Source organism: Bos mutus, chromosome 23, assembly GCF_027580195.1.
Source record: "Bos mutus isolate GX-2022 chromosome 23, NWIPB_WYAK_1.1, whole genome shotgun sequence".
Lineage (NCBI taxonomy): Eukaryota > Metazoa > Chordata > Mammalia > Artiodactyla > Bovidae > Bos > Bos mutus.
Window position 1 is genome coordinate 3,561,743 of NC_091639.1, and position 27,600 is coordinate 3,589,342.

General features: G+C 43.3%; 1 protein-coding gene across 1 annotated transcript in view; it reads right to left on the minus strand.

Annotated features, from left to right (window-relative positions):
* F13A1 (coagulation factor XIII A chain) overlaps positions 1-27,600 on the minus strand; it is a 144,053-nt gene that overhangs the window by 81,347 nt on the left and 35,106 nt on the right. Inside the window, exons 4-5 of the mRNA XM_005891153.3 lie at positions 15,886-16,137; positions 320-438 (exon numbers count right to left, since the gene is read on the minus strand). Coding sequence (XP_005891215.1) covers positions 320-438; positions 15,886-16,137 — 371 coding nt within the window. The remainder of the gene's footprint in view (positions 1-319; positions 439-15,885; positions 16,138-27,600) is intronic.

Consider the following 27,600-nt stretch of genomic DNA (forward strand, 5'->3'; position numbering starts at 1 on the left):
AAAGCAGGTTGGATACCAGAATCTGAGCTCATGGAATTTCACTGTTCTGAAGTGCCAAAGCACTTCTCACTGGAATGCCATGCCAACCACACAGGCTCCAATCTCTGTAACATTGTAATAACTGGAAATATGTGATTTCAGCTGATAAATTAGGCAGGTGCCCTTCTAAGTCTGCACCCAGGCTGTCTTAGAGCCTCAGATCCTGAAAAGCAGGAAATTGTGCTTGTCCAGCATTGACATACACCACCCTGCAGTGATACGCAGGACTGAAAGCATGAGTAAAGATGTCCTTGACAATGACAAATGTTGCGTGGCTCACCTGACCGTAGCTCCAGCTTCTGCTCTTGATGTCGTTGAAGTCTCCATAAAAAATAACCCCGATGTCATTCAGGACGCACTCTTCTCTTTCTTTTTCATTTTCCAGATACACAGCATCCTCTGCAATGGAATTTAAACATAATGACTATTAACCAAACCAGAACGTTTCTATACACTTGAAAGTTTATTCTGATCATAAATTGCAATTACTCAACCAAATGGGAAAAAGTCTTTTAAAGGCAGCTCATTTCACAATATGTAATTTTAACAATGGTGAACAGAAGTGGCCAAGATCAGTCTGTAAATGATGACATTTGTCATCAAAAAGCTGACAAGTTTTGGCTCTCTAAGTTCCAAGTAGCACAATTAAATTGATAAGTCTCATGAAACATTTTAGGATTCTGGTGCCTCAGTAGTTTCAGAATCAGAATTCTATAATGCAGATAAAAATCTGTAACACGGATCAAAAAACTAATTTCCAAAGTATTAACGTTAAAAGAACTAGAGATGATTTTATAACAAGTCTGGGGCACATTAGCAGGCTGGAGCCTCATGGGTCATGCCTGGTTTGTGGCCCATTGGGGAGAAGAGGGAGGCTGGGCGTTGTCTCCTTTCAAGGAACAATTTTGGTGTGCGTGTTCGTGTTGGTAAGAGTGTGTCCAACTGCCTCTCTGATCATCTTCCTCCATTGCAAGGACTTTTCTTATTTTTTAAAAAAACAATTAGTTTGTTGATTTTTGGCTCTGCTGGGTCTCCACTGCTGTGTGGGCTTCTCTCTAGTTGTAGAGAGCGGGTGCTTCTCTCTAGATGTGATCGGAGGGCTTCTCAGTGCGGTGGCTTCTCTTGTCATGCCTCCCCGGGCTCTAGGGCACAGGCTCAATAGCTGCGGCTCCTGGCCTTAGCTGCTCAGCAGCAAGTGGATTCCTCCCGGATCAAGGATCGAGCCTACGTCTCCTGCATTGGCAGGCAGAGTCTTTACCGCTGAGCCACCAGGACGCCCACAGGGACTCTTCTTGCCTGCGGCTCTAATCTCAGGAAAACCTTGCTCCCCATCTGCCTGCTGAGGCACCAGTCTGGTACTTACTCCCAGGCCAGGCATGAAAGCAGCAAAAGCGTCTTTAACGCACACGGGACCGCACACGGGACCGCACATGGGACCGCACAGGTCTAAGTCCCACTCAGGTCAGCGTGCAGCCTTGGCAATGGTCAGTTTCAGTTCTGAGCGGGGACGTGCTCATCACATTTCTCTGGCCCAGGTCGTCCTTGCCATTCTGCTACTTTATCAGGGATCATTCCTTCCCATTTCCTGGTAAGGCTTTTGACCATCCCTCTGGAGTTGTTGCTCAGTTGCTCAGTCGTGTCTGACTCTCTCTGACCCCATGGAGCACAGCACGCCAGGCTTCCCTGTTCTCACTATTTCCCGGAGTTTGCTTAAACTCAGGTCCATTGAGTCGGTGATGCCATCCAATCACCTAGTCCTCTGTTGACCCCTTCACCTCCTGCCTTCAAACCTTCCCAGCATCAGGGTCTTTTCCAATGAGTCAGCTCTTTGCATCGAAGGCCAAGGTATTGGAGCTTCAGCTTCAGTGTCAGTCCTTCCAATGAATATTCAAGGTTGCACACTAGAATCATTCAGGTAGATTTAAAAACTGTAGATTCCTGAGTTGAACTCTAGATCAATCGGATCAAAATCTCTGGGAGCGGGAGTGAGATCCAGGCATCAGGGTTTTAAAAAGTGAATTAATTAACTAATGAGTTAATTTTAAGCTCTCCAGTGAGTCTGATATGCAGCCACAGTTGAGAACAAACGTCCCAGCCCCCTGATGTTCACAGAATGGTGGAAAGGCCAGCAGCGTCAGCACCACCTGGAACCTTGTGAGGAAGGCAGTTTCAGGCCCCAGCTCAGACCCAGTCAGAATCTGCATATTAACGAGGGCACCAGGGACCTGTGTATATATTAAACTTTGCCCAGTGCTGCTCCATCCGACCAGCTTGGATCCGCATTCTGGGCCGTATTATAGCTTTGATCAAATCTTCTGGAGATTTCATGGTCTGGTCTGTACTCCAGCACTTTCTTGTAACTTCCTTTCTGTTCTTTGCCTCTTGGTTACCTTTGCCTGGTTTCGTGCAACTGTTAATACACGCGTGCACTGACACACGCATACACACATTTACATATTTACTACTGTCCAACAAACTGCACACATTTAAAGTATATAACTTCACAACCAAAATAATAAACATATGCACGTGTGTGTGCTAAGTCCCTTCAGTTGTGTCTGACTCTTTGTTATCCAATGGACTATAGCTGTCCAGGCTCCTCTGTCCAAGGGATTTTCCAGGCAAGAATACTGGAGTGGGTTGCCATGCCCTTCTCCAGGGGATCTTCCCAATCCAGGGATTGAACCACTGTCTCTTATGTTTCCTGCATCGGCAGGTGGGTTCTTTACCACTAGCAGCGCCTGGGAAGCCCAACAAACACATATGTCACCCAGAAGTTTCCTTGTTCCTCTCTGTAATTCTTCCCTCCCAGTCCTGTCTCAGGCCTCCCACCCTCCCAGGGAACCGTAACTCTGCTTTCTGTCACTCTAAGGTATCAGAGTATCAATAGAATCAATCAGATTCTATTGATCTATTAAATGGCAGATCTTTCCTTTTTCTCTTTGGGACTCAAGAGAAAGAAGAACTTATTGAATAAATAAATTCAATAAGGTCTTTCCTGGTGGTTCAGTGGTAAAGAATCCACCTGCCAATGCAGAAGACGGTTTCAATCCTTGAGTTGGGAAGATACCCTGGAGGAGGAAATAGCAACCCTCTCTAGTATTCTTGCCTGAAAAATCCCATGGACACAGGAGCCTGGAGGGCTATATTTCATGGGGTCACAAAGAGATACGACTTAGTGACTAGATGGCAGCAGCAAATTTAATTTAAAAAAAGCATATTAAATAAGTCTTTAAACAGCATAATTTATTCATTTATAGCTTGCCAGGATAAATGAAAAGAACTTTCATCTTAAAATACTATGGGGAACCTATTATGTCAATGTAGATATTTTGTAAAATGACCTTTAAACTGTAAATTGACACGTGTTTGGTCAGGTTGTGTCAAGTTTAATTTGCTTTTTTTTTTCTCTTTTTTCATCTGAAAACTACTTTAGCAATAATTAATTCCATGATTACCACATTCTGCCATTAAAGGATGTTTGTTAGTACCCTAACACCGCAGAAATCTTGATGAGTATGAACTCATTCTATCCATCCTTGTCAATTAAGCTGTTTCTTTCTTGACAAATAAACCCTTTGATACTTTCAGCCAGAAATAAGTCTCAGAACTATTTCTGAGTACAGTTTGTATGAAATAGAAGATGTTTAGATTTGGTAACAACTTTCCCAAGCTGACCTCTCTCGAGCAAGATACCTTTTCAGTGCATTTGTTTTGTTAGACGACACTTTTCCTGAGACAGTTTTGTAACACACATTTTTTTGAATTTTTGTCATTTGAAAAAGTTGTAGTGCAGCTGGTCTGCAATTAAGTCACAAATTTAAAGCTATTGCTGCCTTTGTAAGTCAAAATATAGGTGATTTTGTCCTGGTATATTGTCATCCCATCTGCTACTGGACCTAGAATCCCATGGATCTTCCAGCTACCATTCATTTCTTCACAGTCCACAAAAGAAGAATAGGAACTTCAGTGAATGATCTATTAATCTTGTTGGGAGGTGAAACTCATTCCACCAGAATTATTTTCTAATTTTTCACTAAAATGATTGATACAGATTGAAGACAAATCACTCTGAAATTGGAAGACATTCCCACTTAAGGCTCCAAAGTGCCCTACTCAGCTGAGTTTCAGGTTACTACTCATAATTTTATTCACTCATTGGAGAATTTGATTCATTTAAATGTTGGGAGATGGCCATTTTAAACTACTGTTGAATATCTCTGTTTTGGGAAGTTACAGAAAGAAAATAAGAAAGAATATATATGAAGGGAGAGGCTGGTTATTTTTCCCATACACTTGTGCTTTTGATACATTAATTTTTGCATTCACTGCTTCCCCGGTGGCTCAGACTGTAAAGAATCTGCCTGCTATGCAAGAGACCTGGGTTCGATTCCTGAGTTGGGAAGATCCCCTGGAGAAGGGAATGGCTCCCCATTCTAGTATACTTGCCTGGAGAATCCCATAGACAGAGGAGCCTGGCGGGCTACAAAGAGTCAGCCATGACTGAGCGAATAACACTATTATTTTTCACCAGCAAACATTATTATTAACAGATTTTCCTATTTCCACTGCCTTTGCAATACTTTGAAGTGTTTCAAACAGGGTGTACTATAATAATCAAAAACTTAAATCCATTATAAGAAAATATCAAATAAAAGGATCTTAGCAAAAAAAAAAAGTAGAGAGAGCATAAAAACTCATGATGCATTTTGTCACAATTTTTCAGTCTTTTCTCACTGAAAAGAACTAGAAAAAACAACCAGTGTAATAGCAGCAAGTGCCCTTGAGCCTGATTATGATCTCTGAGTACCATTCTCCTCCTTTCCCCTCCCATTAAAAGGTATCTGGGCTCCTTGAGAAAAATGATCAGAGGTCTGGGTCAGGAAATGTACAAGCCTAGCCTGAAGTGCTTCTTCCTGCCAGAAAACAAGAAGGCTGTTCAAGATTCTAGGCCTCATGACAAAGAAATCAGAAATCAACTTAAAGAAACTCCCACTGGACAAGAATGGGACAACTAAAATACCAAAAATAATGGTCACTGCAAAAGATTAGGACACATGAAATATTTTAATATTTGTAGTTTCAAGGTGATTTAAAAAAATGTATTGGTGGTACTACGAATCAACCCATTATTCTAAGAACTTAGAAATAAGGAAAGAGCCACGTATCTAGACTTGCTTATATGAATACTACCTCAAGGCACCGAAATCACTGATGCTAATAAATGCAAAATGAGTGGGAGATGAGACTATCACCATTTTGCAATCCCTAATAAATTTTTGGATCTAGGCTAAAACCATTTTTAAAAGGCTAATGGGGAATTCCATAATGGATGCATGAGAGTGATAACCCTGATCCCACTGGTAAATCTGAACATCACAAAAAATCAACAAGCAGACACTGAGTTTCCTGAGAGGATGAATGTGCCAGGAAGCACACAGCATCTGACTTAAGAAGTAGATGCTTCTTCAGTGCTCTCTCCACACCTGCTCCAAAGAAAAAGGAAATGATTCACTTACAGATGAATCTGAATGAGTCTCTAGTCATGTCTGACTCTTTGCAACCCCATGGCCAGAATACTGGAGTGGGTAGCCTTTTCCTTCTCCAGGGGATCCTCCCAACCCAGGGATCGAACCCAGGTCTCCCACATTGCAGGCAGATTCTTTACTGTTTGAGCCACCAGGGAAGCCTCTAAGTAGAACTAACAGCTTAATAGAAAATATAGGGGTTAGAGAAACATGATACCCTTGCAAATATTTGCTATCTTTTGTCTTTTTGGTGATGGCCATTCTAACAGCTGTGAGATAATATCTCATTATGGTTTTAATTTGCATTTCTGTAATGACTGTGGTGGTGGTGGTTTAGTTGCTAAGTCGTGTCCTATTCTTTTGCGACCCCATGGACTGCAGCCCACCAGGCTCCTCTGTCCATGGGATTTCCCAGCAAGAAAATTGGAGTTGGTGGCCATCTGCTCCTCCAGGGGATCTTCCCCATCCAGGGGTTGAACTGGTGTCTCCTGCATCTCCTGTGTTGGCAGGCAAATTCTTTACCACTGAGCCACCAGGGAAGCCCCCTTTATATATATACATATATGTATATTTTAAAGAATAGTGTATTCAATTAACGGTCAATTAAATATAAAACTTGGCTTCCCTGGTGGCTCAGATGGTAAAGAGTCTGCCTGCATTGCAGGAGACCTGAGTTCGATCCCTGGGTGGGGAAGATCCCCTGGAGAAGGAAATAGCAACCCACTCCAGTATTCTTGCCTGCAAAAACCCCATGGATGGAGGAGCCTGGCAGGCTACAGTCCATGGGGTCGAGAAGAGTCAAACACGACTGAGTGACTTCACTCACTCTCACAAAAATAAAACTATACAAAAATACATTAAATGGATGGAAGTGCACCAAAATGGTAACAGTGACTTGTAAATCTCTGAGTTCTTTTTATGCTTTCATTATTTTTTGTGTCTGTAATAAGACTTTCATCATGAAAAAAAAAAAAGTTATTTTAAAAAATATGGTTGCGGCTTCTTCAGACCTGCTTAGCTTTTCAGAGAAGACGCTGTTGCTCCTGTTCTTACTGGCCGATCTCCTAACCCCTGGGGCTGAAGGAGGGGAGATCAAATGGGGCAGAAAGGTCAGATGGCACTCCCCACCGTACATGGTATCTGTAGATTTTTATGACAACAGACAAGGCTGGAGCAGGTGTTGGGGGTTCCTGGCATGAGACAACTTCATGTTAACTGTGGCTCACTGGGACAGAAGATTATGGAAACTGCAAGAATTCAGGTGAAAAAAAAAAAAAAAAAATATGGTTGCATTTACATGAAACTACCTGTTTAAGAAGAGCTTAACAAGTTCAGGGTTTTTTTGCAGTACTTTTTCTTCAAGAACAATATGGTGTGCTCTTTTTATTATCAATGTCCTTATCATCAGTAGATGTCTTTATACAATTATAACTCTTCCCCCTTCTTTAGGTTTCCTACTCGGTCCTTCCAGCACGGGCGGGATGCAGCCTCGTTCTGTAGTGCCCTATGGGTGTTGCAGTGACATGCCCCACTCCACTGACTCTGTTCTGTGATTTCATTATTCCTGGAACAAGTATGTGTACAGTGTTCATTCCATGCCATGAACTTTCTAATGTGGTGCAAAAACAGACTTATTAAAACTCATAGTGAGGACTTTCCTGGTGGCTCAGTGGTAAAGAATCCACCTGCCAATGCAGGAGATGTGAGTTCAGTCCCTGATCCAGGAAGATCCCACGGGCCTCAGGCCTCGGAGTGGCTAAGACTGTTCGCCCCAACTACGGGGCCTGTGCTCCAGAGCCCAGGAGCTGAAACGAGAGAAGCTGCTCCGCGAGAAGCCCGCATACCTTCAGGAGGAGTGAGCCCCACTATCCACATCTAGAGAAAAGCCTGAGCAGCAGCAAAGACCCAGCAGGGCCAAATAAATAAATATGTAAAATTGTTTCTTTAAAAACACCTCATAATGTCTCCCAGAGGAAGGCACTGTATTTTCCCCACGTTACAGATGAGGAAACTGAGGAAGAGAGAAGAAAAGTATCTTTCCCAAGGTCATTTTGCAGCTGAGAGGTGAAGCCAGGGTTTGAATACCAAGCTGCCCCCCAAATAGACTATGATGCTGAGTCCGAGGGATCCACTCACTGTCTGCACAGCGCCCGGTGCACTGTGCCTGAAAACACGGCAAAATAAATGCCGACCTCTAGAATGAGAGACGGGGATGGATGTCCAGGGCTCGGAGAGTGAGAGAGAAGTCCAAGAAAATGAAGGATTTACTTTTGGGCTCTGGCTTATTGTTGATGAGAAGTCATAAATTTAGGTGGCAAGTCATGAATAGGAAGGAGTTCTGTAGCTTGAGTGCAGCCCACCCGTTTCCTTCCAGCCGCTGAATTAAAACTCACCTCAAAACAGGCAGGCATAATCATGACTCCACAACAAGGCAGGGGGATCAAATGCGGAGCCTCGATTTTCATTTTAAATTTATTTATGATTTTAAAGGAAGATTGAATGTGGAAAGCAGAGCTTTCTTTCCCCTCTTTTTATTCAGATCTGTCACTTTAAAATATAGTTGTCCAAAGCTAGGATTAAAAAAAAAACCTCATCACCATGGAAACTCCGAAAAACTCTCTGTGTTTGATAGGCTGACAAAAACAGGAAAACTCAATCATTTGCCTCTTGAGATGTTGTTGGTTTCGGGGGGTGTTTTTTTTGTTTGTTTAAAAAAATTTTTTTTATTAGTTTGAAAGGCGTAGTGAGGTTTTCTAGATCCGATGATGGAGGTGGGAAGAGATTGGTTCTGCACTTTAGTAAAATGAAGGATACTATTATTTTATTAAAAGAAAAAACAAGCTGACAAGCAATTCACTGCTCTAGTCAACCAACAATCTGAACTGTGAGAAAGTAGAGTGTGTGTGTGTGTGCACAAGCGTGGGGACTACACTTCTCAACCGTGTGAGAGCTGATAGAAGAAACCGGGTCCAGAGGGCTGCAGAGTTGGGATGGTGGCACCACAGACCTGCTGACAACCTCCTGATCCTAAGCGACCTCTGGCCAACAACCAGCAACCATCAGTGAAACCCAAGGGAAACACGGCGCCATTGCTGAGATGTTAACGCCTCCGTGCACTTTACCCAGAGCAGACCTTCAGCATGCCTTGTGAACCACCGCTCCTCCTGGGTGACTACCGGGAGGCAAGGGGTAAAGAAGAATGGCCTCCTTGATTTTATAATTCCTCCAGTGGGAGGAGTAGGGCAGCTAAGAAAAGCAAATTGTGAGCTGAGAACTGCTAGGACTCACTTCTAGGGCTGATTTCTGGCCCCTGTGGAAATTACCACTGGCTTCCCCACCCAGAGAAAGTAAGAATTTATAACAAACATGTAAAAATAAATGCTAAGCCTATTGATTTTAGTATCTGTTTAACCTCAGAGGGCGAAGGAGGGCTATTCATCACCACCCGGGCTGAAAATTTCCTTTTGGTTATTTTCATGCGATTTTAAAGTTAAAGCAAGCCCCATTTCTAAGGTCCTTAAGTCAAGCCTGGCAAAGGGATCAGAGAAAATTGTGGAGCTAGAATGCTGTCCCATATTTTATCTCCAAAGAGACTCTTGAACAGCTCAAGTCACAGTCTGCTTCTGTTTGAGATCCTTTAGAAGCAATGGTGATTTGACCTCTTCAAAAAGGTGAAATGGCTCACCTTTTTGGTAAAAGGAGAGATTTTGAGTGAAGAATTAGAAACAACTTTTGGGGTTTTCCCAGTGGTTCAGATGGTAAAGAATCTGCCTTCAATGCGGGAGACCCAGGTTCAATCCCTGGGTTGGAATGATCTCCTGGAGAAGGGAATGGCAATTCCCTTCCAGTATTCTTGCCTGGAAAATCCCTTAGACAGAGGAGGCTGGCGGGCTGTAGTCCACGGGGTTGAAAAGGGTTGGACACGACTGAGTGACTGACACTTTTTACTCCCCTCCCCTTCATACAAAAGCTGAGTGCCACTAAATAAAGAGGTAAGACCTGCCGGGTGGGTGTCATCAGCGCTCTGGGGACTGACCCTCTCTGTGGAGCACTTGTGACTCCAGATTGGTGTCATGACTATATGTTTTTCCATCTCAAGTACATCATATGGGGTGGTGACCCCTGAGGCTGTGCTCTAGGCAGATGATTCCCACCTATGGGATCTGGGAAACACTGGCATATATTTACTGCTCAGATTGCTCAGTCGTGTCCGACTTGGCGACCCCATGGACTATAGCCTGCCAAGCTCCTCTGTCCATGGCATTCTCTAGGCAAGAATACTGGAGTGGGTTGCCATTTCCTACTCCAGGGGATCTTCCTGACCCAGGGATTGAACTCGTCTTTTGGGTCTCCTGCACTGGCAGGAGGATTCTTTACCACTGTCCCACCTGGGCTCAATCACTAAGTCGTGTCTGACTCTTTACGACCCCATGGACAATAGCCCACCAGGCTCCTCTGTCCATGGGATTCTAGAGGCAAGAATACTGGAGTGGGTTGCCGTCAAACTCACATCTCTTATGTCTCCTGCATTGGCAGGTGGGTTCTTTACCACTGAGCCACCAGGAAAGCCCCTGGAGTATAGTCAGGACTGGCATTTCCAGCATCTGCACTTTATTTCTGGAAGGGTCCAGAGCCACTGTCTTCCTAAAACGGTTCAATTCAACCTCCCTAGGGGCATGCCTTTGTGCCTGTGAACTCTGGAATGAAACCAGCCCAGGAGACACCGGCAAGCGATTTCTCAACTGTTGGGCCTGTTCCCTGCAAAGACACTGCATCGTATCACAGCTCAGGCCAGCTTGGGAAGTTGAGTTGATTTGTGCTGTATTTCCAGTTTTGCTGGTTAAGGACTTTTTAGTGTAAAGTATCTTTAGAAGATAGACTATTATTCATGAAGCAATTCTACAAAGAAAAATGTCAGATATTCTTTACTTAGCACATATTCTCAAAGGGAGCCTGTGCCCTTGTTGGGATGTTTAAATTTTTTCTTTTTTTGCAAAGAAAACTTGTTTGATCTTTTAGCTATCAACCTGGTTTTGTTTTTATTTATTTATTTTTAACAGTAGGCTTTTCCAGTGTTGATTAGAACATCATAGACGTTTCCCAGCTGGCATCTATTTCCTGTTTCTCTTATTCCACAATACCGGGTACCAGTGGTTCTGGTTCTGAAAATAAAAGAGCCTGTTGTTGTTCAGTTGCTCAGTCGTGTCTGACTCTTTGAGACCCCATGGACCACAGCACGCCAGGCTCCCCTGTCCTTCACTGTCTCCCAGAGTTTGTTCAGACTCATGTCCGCTGAGTCGGCTGATGCCACCCAACCATCATCCTCTGTCTCCCCCTTCTTATCCTGCCCTCAATCTTTCCCTGCACCAGGGTATCCATGTTTTAGCCCCAGCTTGTTTCCTGATTTTCTGGATGACCTTGAAAACTTTATGTAATACCACAGAGTCTGATTTTTCTTTTGAAATATGAGGCTAATACTCCGCTCCCCGCCGCCCCTTGGAGTGGTGGTCATCAATTCAGTTCAGCATTGACGAGGCTTACCTCTGTGCCATGTTGGACTGAAAGAGAGAAGGGTCCTGCTTTCTGAAACACAGAATGCAGGAAGACACCAGCTTTGAGCATCCTTTGAAGGTATGTAGGAGGAAGGGTGAAGAGGGAGGGGACGTATGTATACTTACGGCTGATCCACTTTGTTGTACAACAGAAACCAACACAGCATTGTAAAGCAATTGTACTCCAATGATAAAAAAAAATGAACCACCCAGCTAAGGAATTACAAATGCTCCCTCCAGAAACAGCTTCAGACCTTGAATCTGGGGTCATCTATGTGCCACTGAAAATAAAGTCTACTGAGAGCTCCCTGGGTTCCCTTCTGATTGATGCCACACCAGATAACTGTCACTTGCTGTGAGGATGAATGGGCTCTACCAATTCAGACACTTGCAAGAGAGATATGCTATTTCATTAAATACAAGGTCTGAATGCATAAGGGCTTCAAATTGTCACATAAGCTCTATTAAAACTTCCTTGAAATTCAGTTAGCCAAGTATGTGACTGCTATCGTGTGCACACACTATTCCAGGGGCTGCATGGGGTGCAAAGGTAACCCGCTAACCCATTCCCCCCACTCCCCAGTGAGGCCGGTGCCCCTACTGCATGTTCTTGTTCTGCCACGACTCCTTTCTGTGCTTTTCAGTGTTGAAATTCATGTTTATTAGCAGCTCATTTGTGAAACCGTCGCCAGATGCTCTTTGAGGACGAAGATTGTCTTTTTCACTAACATATTCCCAGTGCCTACTTCAGCATTGATCCTTAATATGTGTGAATGAATAAATAATAGTTCTGTAGTACCCATGGGTAATTATGCTGTCATGAGCATTGTGGGAGATATACTATTACTATTTGTGGATTGATGAATGAAGGGCTCTAGCCTGAGGGTGTAAATTCTGGTCTGGGCTCAACGGTCTCCAAGAGGAAGGGGTGTTGGTCATGGTTACCCTGGGAATACCAGGCCTGGTACATCACTCCATTCTGTACTGAAGGGTCTAAAAGACCATGTATAATTACGAAGCAAAGAGTATAAGAATGAATGTCAAAATACTATACAATTTGTTCATACTAATTACTTCCTATTAAAAGCATCCAGATAGTAGAAATTGATTTCTTTACACTAAATTTAATTGATTTCTCTGTTTAAAGGAAAATGCCAAAGTCATAGTGAATAAAAAGTTAGAGGGGCTTCTTTGGTGGTTCAGTGGTTGAGATTCCAAGCTGCCAAAGCAGGGGGCACAGCTTCAATCCCTGGTCAGGAAAGTAAGGTTCCACATGCTGTGCAGTGTGGCCAAAGGTAAAAAATAAATAAAGAAACAAGGAAAGAAATCAATCACTTGGGGGAAACGTTAGAAATACCAGATGCTAGTTTAGCATCAGATGCTAAAAGAGAGAGACGTCTACACACACACACCACAACCCATGTCCCCCATGCACTGTATACGACTTTGACTTCCTTCAAGTGGTAAGGTATGGGGTGACACAGCTGATCTGTGGTGATAGGTGCAGTGAACCTAGAAAGCATTTACTTGGAATGATTAAATCAGTGCAGCAAACATTTATTCAACATTAAGTATCTACCAGACCACGGAGCCACCTGACAATGCAGGAGACACAGGAGAGGCAGGCTTGATCCCTGGATCGGCAGGATCCCCTGGAGAAGGAAATGGCAACCCACTCCAGTATTCTTGCCTGGACAATCCCAGGGATGGAGGAGGCTGGTGGCTACAGTCCATGGGGTCACAAAGAGTTGGGCATGACTAAGTGACTGAGCAAGCGTGCGTGTACCAGATACTGTGCTAGGATGAAGTCTGGATGAATTCAGGTGGCGTCAGTGATGGGGAATGAGGTGGGAAGTGTGGTTAAGACAAGACGAGCCCCATGAAAATGACTGATGCCCTATCAAAGAGAGCTGTCAAATGTTGCCCCGAGGACTAAGCACAGGCTGGGACGCTGACATCTTTCAGGGTACACGATCTGGCACGAATTCTAGATGACCAATCTGGAAAGGTTTGAACTGAAACAGGAAAATGCATTCAACAGTTCAGAGTTCCTGAGCGCTCAGACAGGTGAGAGGACTTCACACTGAGTGCCCGACTCACTCCTGCTGCCTTTGTGGGTTCGGTTATCTCTCCAGCACCCAGAGAAGGGCTCCTTTCTGGGATAGATCTGAAGCCTGGTTAGCACAATCAAATTAAAAAGCTAACCAATAATTCTCCCTCCACCCACCCCTGGCCTCAGTAATGTGGTATGACTATTGATCCCCACTAATGATTTAGTGATTAAAGAGGATAAATTGCCTATGAATGCAAAGCAAGCTAAAGGCCCCCAGCCACACAGCAGAACCTTCTTGATCAATCAGTGCTGTACTTGCCTGCGTAATTTTCAGCCCGGTGTCCTGAGTCACCTTGGACCTCACTTCCACGGCGCGTGTGTGGTATTGGCAGCATCTTGCCCACCTGGTTTTATTTGGACAACTTCTGACTTCCTCTTGTGTAATCTTTTCCAGTTGGGCAGTGGTCTCTTTCTGAATCTCCTCTGTAGTTGCCAGACCATATCTCCGTGAGCCCCGTGTTATCACATGTGTTATGTTCTGCGTTAGTGCACACGCAAGCAGAACCCTGGGGAGTGTGAAGCTACAGCGTATCTGGTTGTGTGTGGGGTTCATTATACAGCATCCGAGTTGGACTGTGCTTTGGGTTCTAGGCTGGGGAAACCACAGGCTGTTACCATCAACCTTGAACCTTGTCTCATAGATAAGGATTAGTGGGTATAGGAGGACGGAGGGGGCAGGTGGGGAGCATAGGATTAGCTCGAATACTGGAATAGGTCCTTCAAATAAAGGGTCAGGAGGATCCAGGTTTATGTTAACCCGAGCAGAAAACCTTGTTCACTGATTACCTGTGTGTAAGTTCATATCCACCCTGAATCAAGTGCAACTTCCACGTTCAAAACCAGCGCTAATATAGACTCATTTTGGAAGATATTGGAGAGCAATGTATATGGGACAGGACGGTGTGAGAAATCTTTGGTCTTATGTCAGCTTTTATATGTTCCGTTACCTTACTTCCTAAGATCTAAAAGTGGACTCTCCCCCGAGTGTCACTGCAATGTTCGCATCTGCCCCTGAAACTTAAGACCAGCCTCACACCAAGTATGGAGGCAGAAATAAGGAAGGGCAGAGATGGGGACAGGGAAAAATACTGTGTGTGATGGAGTTCTTAAATTGGATTGGTAGAGAAATTCTTGGACTTGACTAAGTTTATTTGAATATAACTAGATTAAGCTTCTGCAGCAGCCAGAAGGAAAGACTCAAAATAGCAGTAGAGATTAAGCTGAATTATATTAAAGTTACATGTTTGCATATCCAGCATTATGATTTATAAAGTTTGCACCCACTGTGCATTTAAACAAATTTACAGAATTCATTAGACTTATGCTTTCTGTACTTGAATTAAGGAGATAAAAGTTAGTTTCACTATAGACAAGGTCAACTTTATTTTATTTTTCTGAAGCCAGATTATGAATCTTAATAGTTTTTTAATTTAATTATATTTGCTGTATAATATTATATAAATTAGAAGTGTACATATATGATATAATAATTCATGATTTTTAAAGATTATACTCCATTTATGCTGCTACTGCTACTGCTGCTAAGTCGCTTCCGTCGTGTCCGACTCTGTGCGACCCCATAGATGGCAGCCCACCAGGCTCCCCCATCCCTGGGATTCTCCAGGCGAGAACACTGGAGTGGGTTGCCATTTCCTTCTCCAATGCATGAAAGTGAGAAGTGAAAGTGAAGTCGCTCAGTCGTGTCTGACTCTTAGCAACCCCTTGGACTGCGGCCCACCAGGGTCCTTGGTCCATGGGATTTTCCAGGCAAGAGTACTGGAGTGGGGTGCCATTGCCTTCTCCGACTCCATTTATAGTTATTATAAAATATTGCCTATGTTCCTCGTGCTGTACAATACATCTTTGTAGCTTATTATACCTAATTGTTTGTACCTCTTAATTCCCTACCCCTATTTTGCCCCTCCCTATTCCCTTTCCCCACTAGTAATCATTAGTTTGTTCTCTGAGAGTCTGCTTGTTTTTTGTGTATTCACTAGTTTGTTATATTTTTTAGATTCCACATATAAGTGATATACAGGATTTGCCTTTTTCTTTTTGACTTATTTCATTTGGCATAATGCCTTCCAAGTCCATCCATGTTTCTGCAAGTGGTAAAATCATGTTTTTTTATGGCTGCATAGTATTCCATCATATCCACCTGGAGAAGGGAATGGATACCCACTCCAGTATTCTTGCTAGAGAATTTCATGGACAGAGGAGCCTGGTGGGCTACAATCCACAGAGTCACAAAGAATCGGACACAACTGAGTGACTAACATCTAGTATATTTATATGTCTTATCTTCTGGATCCTATCAATTTTGAAAGTCAAGGCAAAGAAGCCCATTTTGTTAATAGAGCAATAACATACACAGAGGTAATACCATCAGCATATTAACTTCACAATTAACTAATTGTGCATTTTTACGCAATCTTCAATTATTTCTTGAAGTAAATTTATAGCAGCATTAACTTCAAGTTATAGCCTTATACACTGAAAGCAAATTTTGCGTCATCTTCTGTCCTTAAAACATGGAAAGTGGATGTAGGAAGGAACACGTCTTCTAGCATAATTTTTCTATTGACCCAAAAAGAGATGTATTAGAAATATATGAACTATTTTTGTAGTGAGATAATAAATACCAGGCCCTTACCTTCGCACCAAGGGTTGAAGAGAATGTATGTGTCCGTTTCGGGGTTTCGGCTGGTGCGGATGACCCCATAGGGGGTCCAGACAGCCACGTACATGCGGAACTTCCCCACAATGCAGTCTGCAGAAGACTGGACAGACAGCCGGACAGACCTGTCCTCTCTCATGACCACCTTCGCCCCCCACTTGCCACTCTGCAGCTCAGAGACCAAAGGGACTGGAATGTAGGTTCCTTTATTTTCCTGGGGGTAGAGACCTATGGGAAGAAAGAAGAAACACAGCCTTGAGATTTCACAAGCTACCTTTGTTCTCTGTCACCTTAATAGCTGAAGGTGGAAATAATTCATTAGACTTGAAATAGTAAAACTTGGGTTTGAATTTCACTTTTGCTGCCAACTTGCTGTCTGATGGCAGTTATTTTTCAGAACTTTTTGAAGGTCATATTCGTCTGGTCTATATTTTTTAAAAAGAATGACAGTACTTACAAAGATTTTTGTTGGTTGGTCAATGCACTCAAATAAGGTGTAGAAATACTAATCTTGGATGCAAAAACAAAACAGCTTACAGGGTGATGTGAAGTCATCAGTACCAGAAATTCTGCTCTCTAAAGACTTAGAATGGCTTTAAAAAGCCCTAAAAAGGGACATAAGGGCTCCCCAGGTGGCTCTAGTGGTAAAGAACCTGCCTGCCAATGCAGGAGACACAAAAGACCCAGGTTCAGTCCCGGGGTCAGGAAGATCCCCTGGAGGAGGGCATGGCAGCCCACTCCAGTGTTCTTGCCTGGAGAGTCCCATGGACAGAGGAGCCTGGCGGGCTGTAGTCCATGGGGTTGGACACAGCCAGACATGACTGAAGTGAATTAACACACATAAGGGGTATAAGGCAAGTGTTTTTGTGTATTTTGAATGCAATTTCATTATTTGTCATACTACCTAATACAGCTCCATTTATAAGTTGTCCATATGTAATTAATCTTCTATTTAACTGAAACATGTTTATTGCCAATGTCATATTTAGTAAATTTAGGCTTATGTCTTGGGCAAGAATTCAGGCTCCAGAGGCAAATTGTCTAGGTTTGAATCTTGGCTATGCTACTTATTACCTTTGCAATCTCTGGCAAATTAAAAGAAGGTGCGATGGCATGGGTTGGGAGGGAGGCTTAAGAGGAAGGGGAGATGTATGTGTGTGTGTATATATACATATATATATATAGAGAGAGTACTCCTAGAACAAAGTTACCTGTTACTCCAGGTATCTCTTGACCTCCTACTTTGCATTCCAGTCATGTCTGACTGTTTGCAACCCCATGAACTGTAGCCTGCCAGACTCCTCTGTCCATGGGAACTAACACCAAAAAAAAAAAAGATATCCTTTTCATCATAGGGGACTGGAATGCAAAAGTCAAGCAAGAGATACCTGGAGTAACAGGCAAATTTGGCCTTGCAGTACAAAATGAAGCAGGGCATAGGCTAATAGAGTTTTGCAAAGAGAATGTACTGGTCATAGCAAACACCCTCTTCCAACAACAGAAGAGATGACTCTACACATGGACATCACCAGATGGTCAATACAGAAATCAGATCGATTATGTTCTTTTCAGCTGAAGATGGAGAACTCTATACAGTCAGAACAAACAAGACTGGGAGTTGACTGTGGCTCAGATTATGAACTCCTTATTGCAGAATTCAGACTTAAATCTAAAAAAGCAGGGAAACTACTAGACCATTCAGGTGTGACCTAAATCCCTTACGGTTATACAGTGGAAGTGACAAGTAGATTCAAGGGATTAGATCTGATAGAGTGCCTGAAGAACTATGGTTGGATTCTTGTCATTGTACAGGAGGCAGTGATCAAAACTATCCCCCAAAACAAAGAAATTCAAAAAGGCAAAATGGTTGTCTGAGGAGGCCTTATAAATAGCTGAGAAAGGAAGAGAAGTGAAAGGCAAAGGATAAAAGGAAATACATATCCATTTGAATGCAGAGTTCCAAAGAATAGCAAGGAGAGAGAAGAAAGCCTTCCTCAGTGATCAACGCAGAGAAATAGAAGAAAACAATAGTATGGGAAAGACTAGAGATCTCTTCAAGAAAATTAGAGATACCAAGGGAATATTTCATGCAAAGATGGGCACAATAAAGGACAGAAATCGTATGGACCTAACAGAAGCAGAAGATATTAAGAAGAGGTGGCAAGAATATACAGAAGAACTATACAAAAAAGATCTTCATGACCCAGATAACCACGATGGTGTGATCACTCATCTAGAGCCAAACATCCTGAAATGCGATGTCTAGTGGGCCTTGCTGCTGCTGCTGCTAAATTGCTTCAGTCATGTCCGACCCTGTGTGACCCCATAGACGGCAGCCCACCAGGCTCCCCTGTCCTCAGGATTGTCCAGGCAAGAACACTGGAGTGGGTTGCCATTTCCTTCTCCAATGCATGAAAGTGAAAAGTGAAAGTGAAGTCGCTCAGTCGTGTCCCACTCTTAGCGACCCCATGGACTGCAGCCTACCAGGCTCCTCCATCCATAGGATTTTCCAGGCAAGAGTACTGGAGTGGGGTGCCATTGCCTTCTCCAGTGGGCCTTAGGAAGCATCACTATGGACAAAGCTAGAGAAGGTGATGGAAGTCCAGTTGAGCTATTTTGAATCCTGAAAGATGATGCTGTTAAAGTGCTGCACTCAATATGTCAGCAAATTTGGAAAACTCAGCAGTGGCCACAGGACTGGAAAAGGTCAGTTTTCATTCCAATCCCAAAGAAAGGCAATGCTGAAGAATGTTTAAACGACCACACAATTACACTCATCTCGGGACAGGGGAGCCTGGTGGACTGCCGTCTGTCTATGGGGTCACACAGAGTCAGACACCACTGAAGTGACTTAGCAGCAGCAGCATGCTAGCAAAGTAATGCTCAAAATTCTCCAAGCTTGGCTTCAACAGTACGTGAATCAAGAACTTCCAGATGTTCAAGCACGATTTAGAAAAGGCAGAGGAACCAGAGATCAAATTGCCAACATCTGCTGGATCATAGAAAAAGCAAGAGAGTTCCGGAAAGACATCTACTTCTGCTTAATTGATTATGCCAAAGCCTTTGACTGTGTGGATCACAACAAACTGTGGAAAATTCTTAAAGTGATGGGATAACCAGACTACCTTACCTGCCTCCTGAGAAATCTGTATGCAGGTCAAGAAGCAACAGTTAGAACTAGATATGGAACAACAGACTGGTTCCAAATTAGGAAAGGAATATGACAAGGCTGTATATTGTCACCCTGCTTATTTAACTTATACGCAGAGTAGGTCATGTGAAATGCCAGGCTGGATGAAGCACAAGCTGGAATCAAGACTGTCAGGAGAAATATCAATAACCTCATATATGCAGATGATACCACCCTTACGGCAGAAAGCAAAGAAGAACTAAAGAGCCTCTTGATGAAAGTGAAAGAGGAGAGTGAAAAAGCTGGCTTAAAATGCAACATTCACAAAACTAAGATTATGGCATCCAGTCCCATCACTTCATGGCCAATAGATAGGGAAACAGGGCTGACTTTATTTTCTTGGGCTCCAAAATCACTGCAGATGGTGATTGCAGCCATTAATTAAAAGACGCTTGCTCCTTGAAAGAAAAGCTATGACCAACCTAGACCTCATATTAAAAAGCAGAGACATAACTTTGCCAACCAAGGTCCATCTAGTCGAGGCTATGGTTTTTCTAGTAGTCATGTATGGATGTGAGAGTTGGACTGTGAAGAAAGCTGAGTGCCAAAGAATTGATGCTTTTGAACTGTGATGCTGGAGAAGACTCTTGAGAGTCCCTTGGACTGCAAGGAGATCAAACCAGTCAATCCTAAAGGAAATCAGTCCTGAATATTCATTGGAAGGATTGATGCTGAAGCTGAAGCTCCAATACTTTAGCCACCTGATGCAAAGAACTGACTTGTTGGAAAACACCCTGATGCTTGGAAAGATTGAAGACAGGAAGAGAAAGGATCAACAAAGGATGAGATGGTTGGATGACATCACTGACTCGATGGACATGAGTTTGAGCAATCTCTGGCAGTTGGTGATGGACAGGGAAGCCTGGCATGCTGCAGTCCATGGAGTTGCAAAGGGTCAGACAGGACTGTACACCGAACTGAACTGATATATACATATACTTATGGCTGATTTGTGTTGTATGACAGAAACTAACACAGCCCTTTAAAGCAATTATCCTCTAATTAAAAAATAAAATAATCACAATAAATTACATGACCTTTACAAATCTCTATTTTCCTCTTTTTCTCTGTCATTAAATGAGAATAATACTACTACTCAATGGTGAAATAAAATAAAATATTACATGTAAGATGCTTTGTACATAATTTCTCATATATAACAAATTTTTAGCAATTATTTCAATAGAAAATTAAACATCAGAGCATTTTGCCATATGTCCAGGCTTATCAAACTTTATGTATAAGCTATCTCAGAGCAAATCTTTTTTCTCTTTATTGTTGCCATTTTGGACCAAATTCCTACTTCATGATCAACATCAAAACTAAATTTTACCGATGGGTTCCTGGAAAAACAGTCTTTGCCGTGTATTCAACCTCACAGCATTCTTTAACTCTTTAGCTTCCAGTTCACTGTATAGTCTGGTTTACCAAATAGTCAAATACCTAGGTATTTTAAACTGGAGCAAATGTTTCATTTACAAACTTTACCAAAATGCATCAGACATTCTATTCTAGACGTGGAGAAAATTACAAATCAGGCTAACATGTCTGAAAATTATTTTGATTGTAAGCAGAAGAAACTTACTGAAAACTTACTTCAATTGTTTTACATAAACCAGGTAGAGAATTCTACATTAAAACAAATAAAAACAATGCTTCTTTTTGGCTTCTCCAATTACTGGGATCTTTAAAGGATTCTTTGGCAGGTATATTGCTGCAGACAGCATCCTAAGGAGGTAGCTGCATAAGTCGCCACTGTGTAATTCAGTGAGATGCTTAATCTTAATGTAAATAAATGCATACAGCACAAGCCAGGGAGAAGAGTAGAACCTTGGTGCTTTGCTGTTGTAGGAGTATCTATTTATCAACACCCTGAATAAATATCATCACAAATCCAATAAAGCTTTGAAAATGGTTTTCTGCCAAGGTATGACAGTTGTCTAGGTGGTATTCTTGGGAATACATGGGGCTCAGCTTCTGGGAAGCTTGGACATGACCCACCTGCCAAAGCTGTTTGTCCCAAAGGTCCCATACTTCCTGTATATGCTCCTTTCTGTACAAGCTCAGCCCCGGGAAATAGGTTGCCCTTTCTCTGTTGCTCTTGGAGACCCCATTGGTGCTGGAGTGTGGAAATCGAATGCAATCTTGCCAGCTAAACAGGGCCGTAATTCATTTATTCCAGTGACTCCTGGCAGCTGTTGCCACTAAATACTGACTTGGATTTAGAATACAAGTATTAAATATGACACAAGTTTGGTAAAAATAAACTTTCGGAGAGAAAATCTATGTCATAATGAGAGACTTAGATTTTTTTAAAAAAGATGAAAGGCATTTTCAAATGAATTATATAAGAACAGCAAAAGGAAACTATGAGAAGGTACCTAAAGCTATGGGCTTCCCAGGTGGCTCAGTGGTGAAGAATCTGCCTGTCAATGCAGGAGAAGATTCCCTGGAGAAGGAATGGCAACCCACTCCAGTATTATTGCCTGGAAAACCCCATGAATAGAGGAGCCTGGTGGGCTACAGTCCATGGAGTCACAAAAGAGTCAGACATGATTTAGCAACCAAAGAATAACAACAATGTAAAGCTCTGTGCTGTGAACTTCAGCTTCATCTTTGTACTAACATCCACTATTGTTTAGGAATATTGAAATACCAATGATCACTCATTTCCATTATTATACTTCAAGCTATCATTGCAAAGACTCCTATTAAATTTTACCTAGCAAATTCAAGTTATTAAAATGTGAAGGAAAAGGAGAGCCATGTTTGTTCACGCTGGCCTTGAACCCAGTCATGATTTAATCTAAAGCCTAGTTTGTTTGAAGCTCTCTTCTTCCTGCAACAGTACTGCCTGCTCTGTGCTAAGCACGAATAGCATCATTCAGTGCTAGAGACACAACAGTCAACAAAGCAGACTCCTGTCCTCGCTGAGCTTACAGTCTACGGACAAGCCATGGATGCGCTGCTTAGGATATTCCTCTTGCTGCTTCACCCCCCAGAGCAGCAGTGAGAGGAGAATCATTGTCATCATCCTAATCTGACAAATCAGGAAATGAACGCACAATAAGATGAAGCCACTTGACCAGGGTGATGCAATGAGATCTGGCGTTGAGATTTGAACCCAGTTTGGCTTGAATCCTTACAGTAAAAATTTGTCAATCTCTGCCTTAGAGAATTTTGTATTCTATTGAATCAAGGGGTTTCTGTGGTGGGTCAGTGGCAAAGTATCTGCCTGCTGATGCAAGGGACACAGCTGTGATGCTGGGTCTGGAAGAATCCCCTGGAGAAGGAAATGGCAGCTCACTCCAGTATTCTTGCCTGGGAAATCCCATGGACAGAGGAGCCTAGCAGGCTACGGTCCAGGAGGTCATAAGAGTCAGACACGACTTAGCAACTAAAGCACCAGCAGTGTCTGAGACTTGGGGCTAAGAAGAAAATACGATCACCTCATGTTTCCTTCAGAGAGAACTATGTTTTCAAACCAGGAACAAACATCTACACTGCGATTGGGTCAGCGTTTCATTTCGTTAAAACCGTCTAGTCAAACGCCTCAGTCTCAGAGTGTTGAAGACACAGGAAGTTGGTTATAATTTTTTATTGGTTTCACTGGACTCAGCTAAAATGTTCAATTTCAGTTTTGTAAAAGGTGTTTTGTGTTGCCAAGGCACTTCACACAGAGATGGAAATAGTGTGATAGAAATGAAGCTTTATTTCCTGGGGTCCCTGTGAGGAAATTTTTACAGAGGGGCAACTGAGGTCCCGTGAGGTTGTCACGCCCGAGACCTCTGTATCACCAGGCGGTGGACACGGGGCACGGGCTGAGATCTTTGGGCTGGAAGTCCGTTCTCTTTTCGCTGCATGTCGCTGCTTCTGTGGAGGTGGTGGGGAGGGTGCTGGAGGGACTAAGATGAAGGAAGCCAAGAGAACAGTAAACCTGGAAGATCTGAAGGGACTGGAGGCGGAAGGACAGCTGGGGGTGCGCGTGGTGGACTGCAGGGATGTGAGGCGGAAGTGTGAATCCAAGGGCTTAGTAACTGGTGGCGAGAAAGAAGACCTAGTAGACGGGGGCTTCCGGAAAGGGTCTCTGGGCTGCAGTGGACGTGGGTTTAGAAGGTTTTAAGGGGACGTCAGGGGCAGAAGGAAGAAAGGAGACGTGTGAGGAGCTCTGCAACTTGGGTCAAGCCGGGTGGCATCAGACCAGCACGTGGAGACAAATGGGGAACAGAGAGCAATTCCATTCATTCCAAAGGGAGAGGAAAGAGCCCTGATTTACAGGCCTTTTCACATGCGCCGCATGCAAAAGCTGATTATTCATGTAAGACCTGGCCTGTCGATAGTACTGCAGGGTCTTCTCTGCTGCTCCCTTATACCATGTTTAATTCTGAGTGTAATGATTTCAATGACAGCGCTGGGGAAGAATTTTCCATGATTGAACCGCGAGCGAGGAAGTTGTGACAGAGTAGTATTTCATTTCGCTAAATAGCCCTCTCACCTCCAGGAGGTAGCACGTTGAAGAGACCACAATCAGCCTACGCTCCTGAACACCCATCCGTCAACACCCCTGACTGCCCGCCAGCCTCCCTCGGCCAAATCTCGGTGCGAAATTCGACCCTCCAAAGGTGACCACCATGGACACGTTTGCTAAAAGTGAATAATGCCTGGATAGATGTTTTGTTTTTACAAAGCTGTGTAACTTTTGTGTTAAAAAGAATCTAGGCAAGAAAAATAGAAGCAGGAAATATAATACCCCAGAAAGGATTCTCATTTTGTTTTTAATAACACAGTCTTTGCAATTGAACCACTTACTAACCATGAAAAAAATATAATTACCAATTGCATTCCTTCACACTTAACTAAAATTGGTGTCAAATTCTCAAGTGATGTAGAAATTAACATATGGTCTTAGTCTAAACGTTTGTTTACACCTGTAAATCATTTTTGAGGCCACACGAGTACTACTCGCAAGGCAAAGTTGGCCAGAACTACATGCCTGTACTCACATATAACCTGACTCTCTCTTTACATGTAGCATATACGTGTGAATACAGAGAAACACACCTGCCTTAACACCCCACTGCTTGGAACCAGGAGAAAGAGGATGAAAATATTTCATTCCTTTACGATTTTATTCTTTACTAACTTTGGCTCAAAGGGCCTGAGCTTGTTGCATGGCCTCTTTCTTTTCATCCACATGGTGGGCGAGAGAAATCCACCCCCAGCTCAAAGTCAGCCCTCTTTGACTTCGGGGGAGATTTTGTCTCAATCATTCATTCTCTAGATCTGGGAGCACACTGCATGCAAAGCCCTGCATAGGCAGTACCCCACAGAGCAATGTGCTACGTTAAAAACATTAATGTTTTGGAAAGTGGATGGCTTGGAATATATTTCCATCTAAATAAAACATCCTATGTGGTGATGAGTCCCAGGCAGTTGAGGAAGCCCACTAATTCACCTGCAGCACGGTTGATGTAGTTGAATGAGGTTGCTAATGTAATTATTCTGACTTCGCCTCACTCTGACCTAGAGCCTGGGAGGACACAGCAGGGAGAAGGAGGCGGTACCTGTAAGTGAAGTAGGCACACGTCAGTCACTTTCCCTGGTGCTCTGAAATGAAGACTCATGAGCCTCAGGGCACCCCTGTTTCTCATCTCTTGGGCACATCATCTGTAAGTCAAGTGGCCACAGCTGATGGTTCTTCCTGTGCTGTATTTAATAATAATACTTCTGATCATGAGAGTTTTAATTAATCACCAGGAAATCCCAAATAAAACCTTTCCTCCTTATGAACTTAAATACCTAATTTTCTTATTAAACTGAGCTGAAGATGTTATTTTATTGTCTTTTTAACTCCATAGAATATCCCTGTGCCTTATACTGAGTAGGTGCCCAGTAAATGTCACTGGAGAGAACTGAATATTTTGCAGATACCAGGTCCCATTAAGAGCATCACACAGGCCTTAGAAGCCCTGGAACAAGACACCTGTGGCCACCAGTTGTCAATTCCATGCACCCCTCACAAGAAACAAACGTTCATGGTTCTAAACTTTTTCCTTCGAGGGATGTTTTCCATTCATGTATAAATACACTGCAGGCTGAGCTCTGACTCCGATCACCGCAGACTTTTTTAACAGTGAATTCTTATAAGAGGATTGTCCCTAAGGAACGCATGCATATATCATATCTCCAGCTGGGAAGGTAAATTTCATGATGTTAATTCATTTTTCCATTTGATTCATTTGTTTTTCCCAGGAAATACCTTTCATGTTCAAAATAATCCATCTCTTTCCAAACGGGCCCTGGAAGTATTACCATGACAGCATGATGCATGTGGCAAGGCTGGAGGCGTGAGCGCAGCAGCCTGGGAAAGGGAAGCAAGCCTCGTGTTAACAGTCTTAGAGTGGAACGAGAATGCATGGGGGCAAGGCCGAATACGTCCCTGAATAACTTTTAGAAACCCCAGGTTACTAACTACAAAGACAAAGCAACAGCACCAGAAAAGAAACATCAAAAAAAAAAAAAAAAAAAAAATCTTGGATGATGTCAATTAAGACAAGAGAAACACAAACGTTCAACAGAGAATCATTCATTAAGGACCTTGGAACCTATGCTTTCTATTTAATACCTTGCCAGTGAGGTGTGTGTGTGTGTGTGTGTGTGTGTGTGTGTGTGTGAGTGTGTGTGTGTGTGAGTGTGTGTGTGTGTGTGTGTACACATATGTATGTTGTTATTTAGTTGCTTAGTCGTGCCTGGCTCTTTGCGACCCCATGGACTGCAGCACACTAGGCCTCCCTGTCCATCACCAGCTCCCAGAGTTTGCTCAAACTCATGTCCATTGCCAGTGATGCCATCCAACCATCTCTGTCGCCCCTTTCTGCTCCTGCCTTCAATCTTTCCCAGCATCAGGGTCTTTCCCAAGGAGCCAGCTCTTTGCATCAGTTGACCAAAGTATTGAGTTTCAGCTTCGGCATCAGTCCTTCTAATGAATATTTAGGAATGATTTCTTTAGGATTGACTGGTTTGATTTCCTTGCTGTCCAAGGGACTCTTCACAGAGGGAAAGCATCAATTCTTCAGCGTTCAGCCTTCTTTGTGGTCCAATTCTCACATATATATAATTTCCTATCTGTATTTATTTATTTGGATGTTTCCTAAAGGAAGAAAGCTTCCTGGTGGTGCTAATTCTGTGGCTCTCAGTTCAGTTCAGTTGCTCAGTCCTGTCTGACTCTTTGCGACCCCATGGACTGCAGCATGCCAGGCTTCCCTGTCCAGCAAACCAGAGAAGCAAGGGGAATCTTCTTGAGGACAGGAACTGACATTTGTTCTAACTTTGTACATCCAGTGCCTTGTATTATCTTGGAACATAGCAAGCTTAATAAGTCTGGTAATTTCTTGATAGTTATATTCTTTAAGGTGTCTTATCTACCTCATTCCACTTTCAGTCCTTACTAAGACTCTTAAACTATTTTTGGAGTAAGGTGTAATTCTGTGAAATAGACACGAAACCAGCACTGGGCAAGGCTCTTGGAGTGATTCAGAAGAATAACAAGGCCACGCCCAATGAGGACCAGCATTACGAAATACACACCATAGATGACCACCAAGGTCATGATCTGGACATAAGAAGGCAGAGGGCCCAGGGTGTTGCCAACAGCACAGAGAGGAAGAAAGGACATGAGGCAAAAATCAGAGGGAACATCAACAACATGGAGAGAGGATCATCTCTTTGTTGGTGAAACAAGACCGACTCCTTCAACAAAACTGCTTACATTTTAAGTGTGCCCCCAGCATGCTAAGCTGTAGTTGGGATCACCCACCACAAGGAAGCGGGTGTGGCGAGGACTTCTATAAAACAGATCTTCACAGCTGTCGGCTGTGACAGAGACCCAGAAGTGGTGGTGGTGGGTTAGTCCTTAAGTCGTGTCTGACGTTTGCGACCCCATGGACTGTAGCCCACCAGGCTCCTCTGTTCATGGGATTTCCCAGGCAAGAATACTAGAGCGGGTTGGCATTTCCTTCTCCAGGAGATCTTCCCAACCCAGGGACTGAACCTGGGTCTCCTGCACTGAAGCCAGGTTCTTTACCAACTGGGCCCCCCGGGAAGCCCTGAACCCTGAGAAGGAAGCAGCTAGAGGTGCTACAGAGTTGTGCCTCGCTCCAAGTGTCATGGAACGATTTCAGCTCATCTCCCTGGTTCTGCCATCCTCAAGCTGGGCTCCAGAAGCCCAAGGAAGGTTTGGAGGTGGGTTGTGGTGGGAAACACACTTGGGAGTGAAAGTAAGAATCACTGACCAGATGCATGGCCAGGCATAAGCTCAGGTGCTTATCGTTTCTCAGCCAGCTTCAGGAAGCAAGCCATAAGGAAGTCTCTCTGATAGGACCCGAATCTCCTCAGCAAATCCCAGTTCTGTGAAGCTAAAGTTCTGTTTGTTTGCACTATATCCATCACGCAGGCAGCCTGAGGCTTAAGGGTCTTAGCAGATTTAAGAAGCAATGTCATTA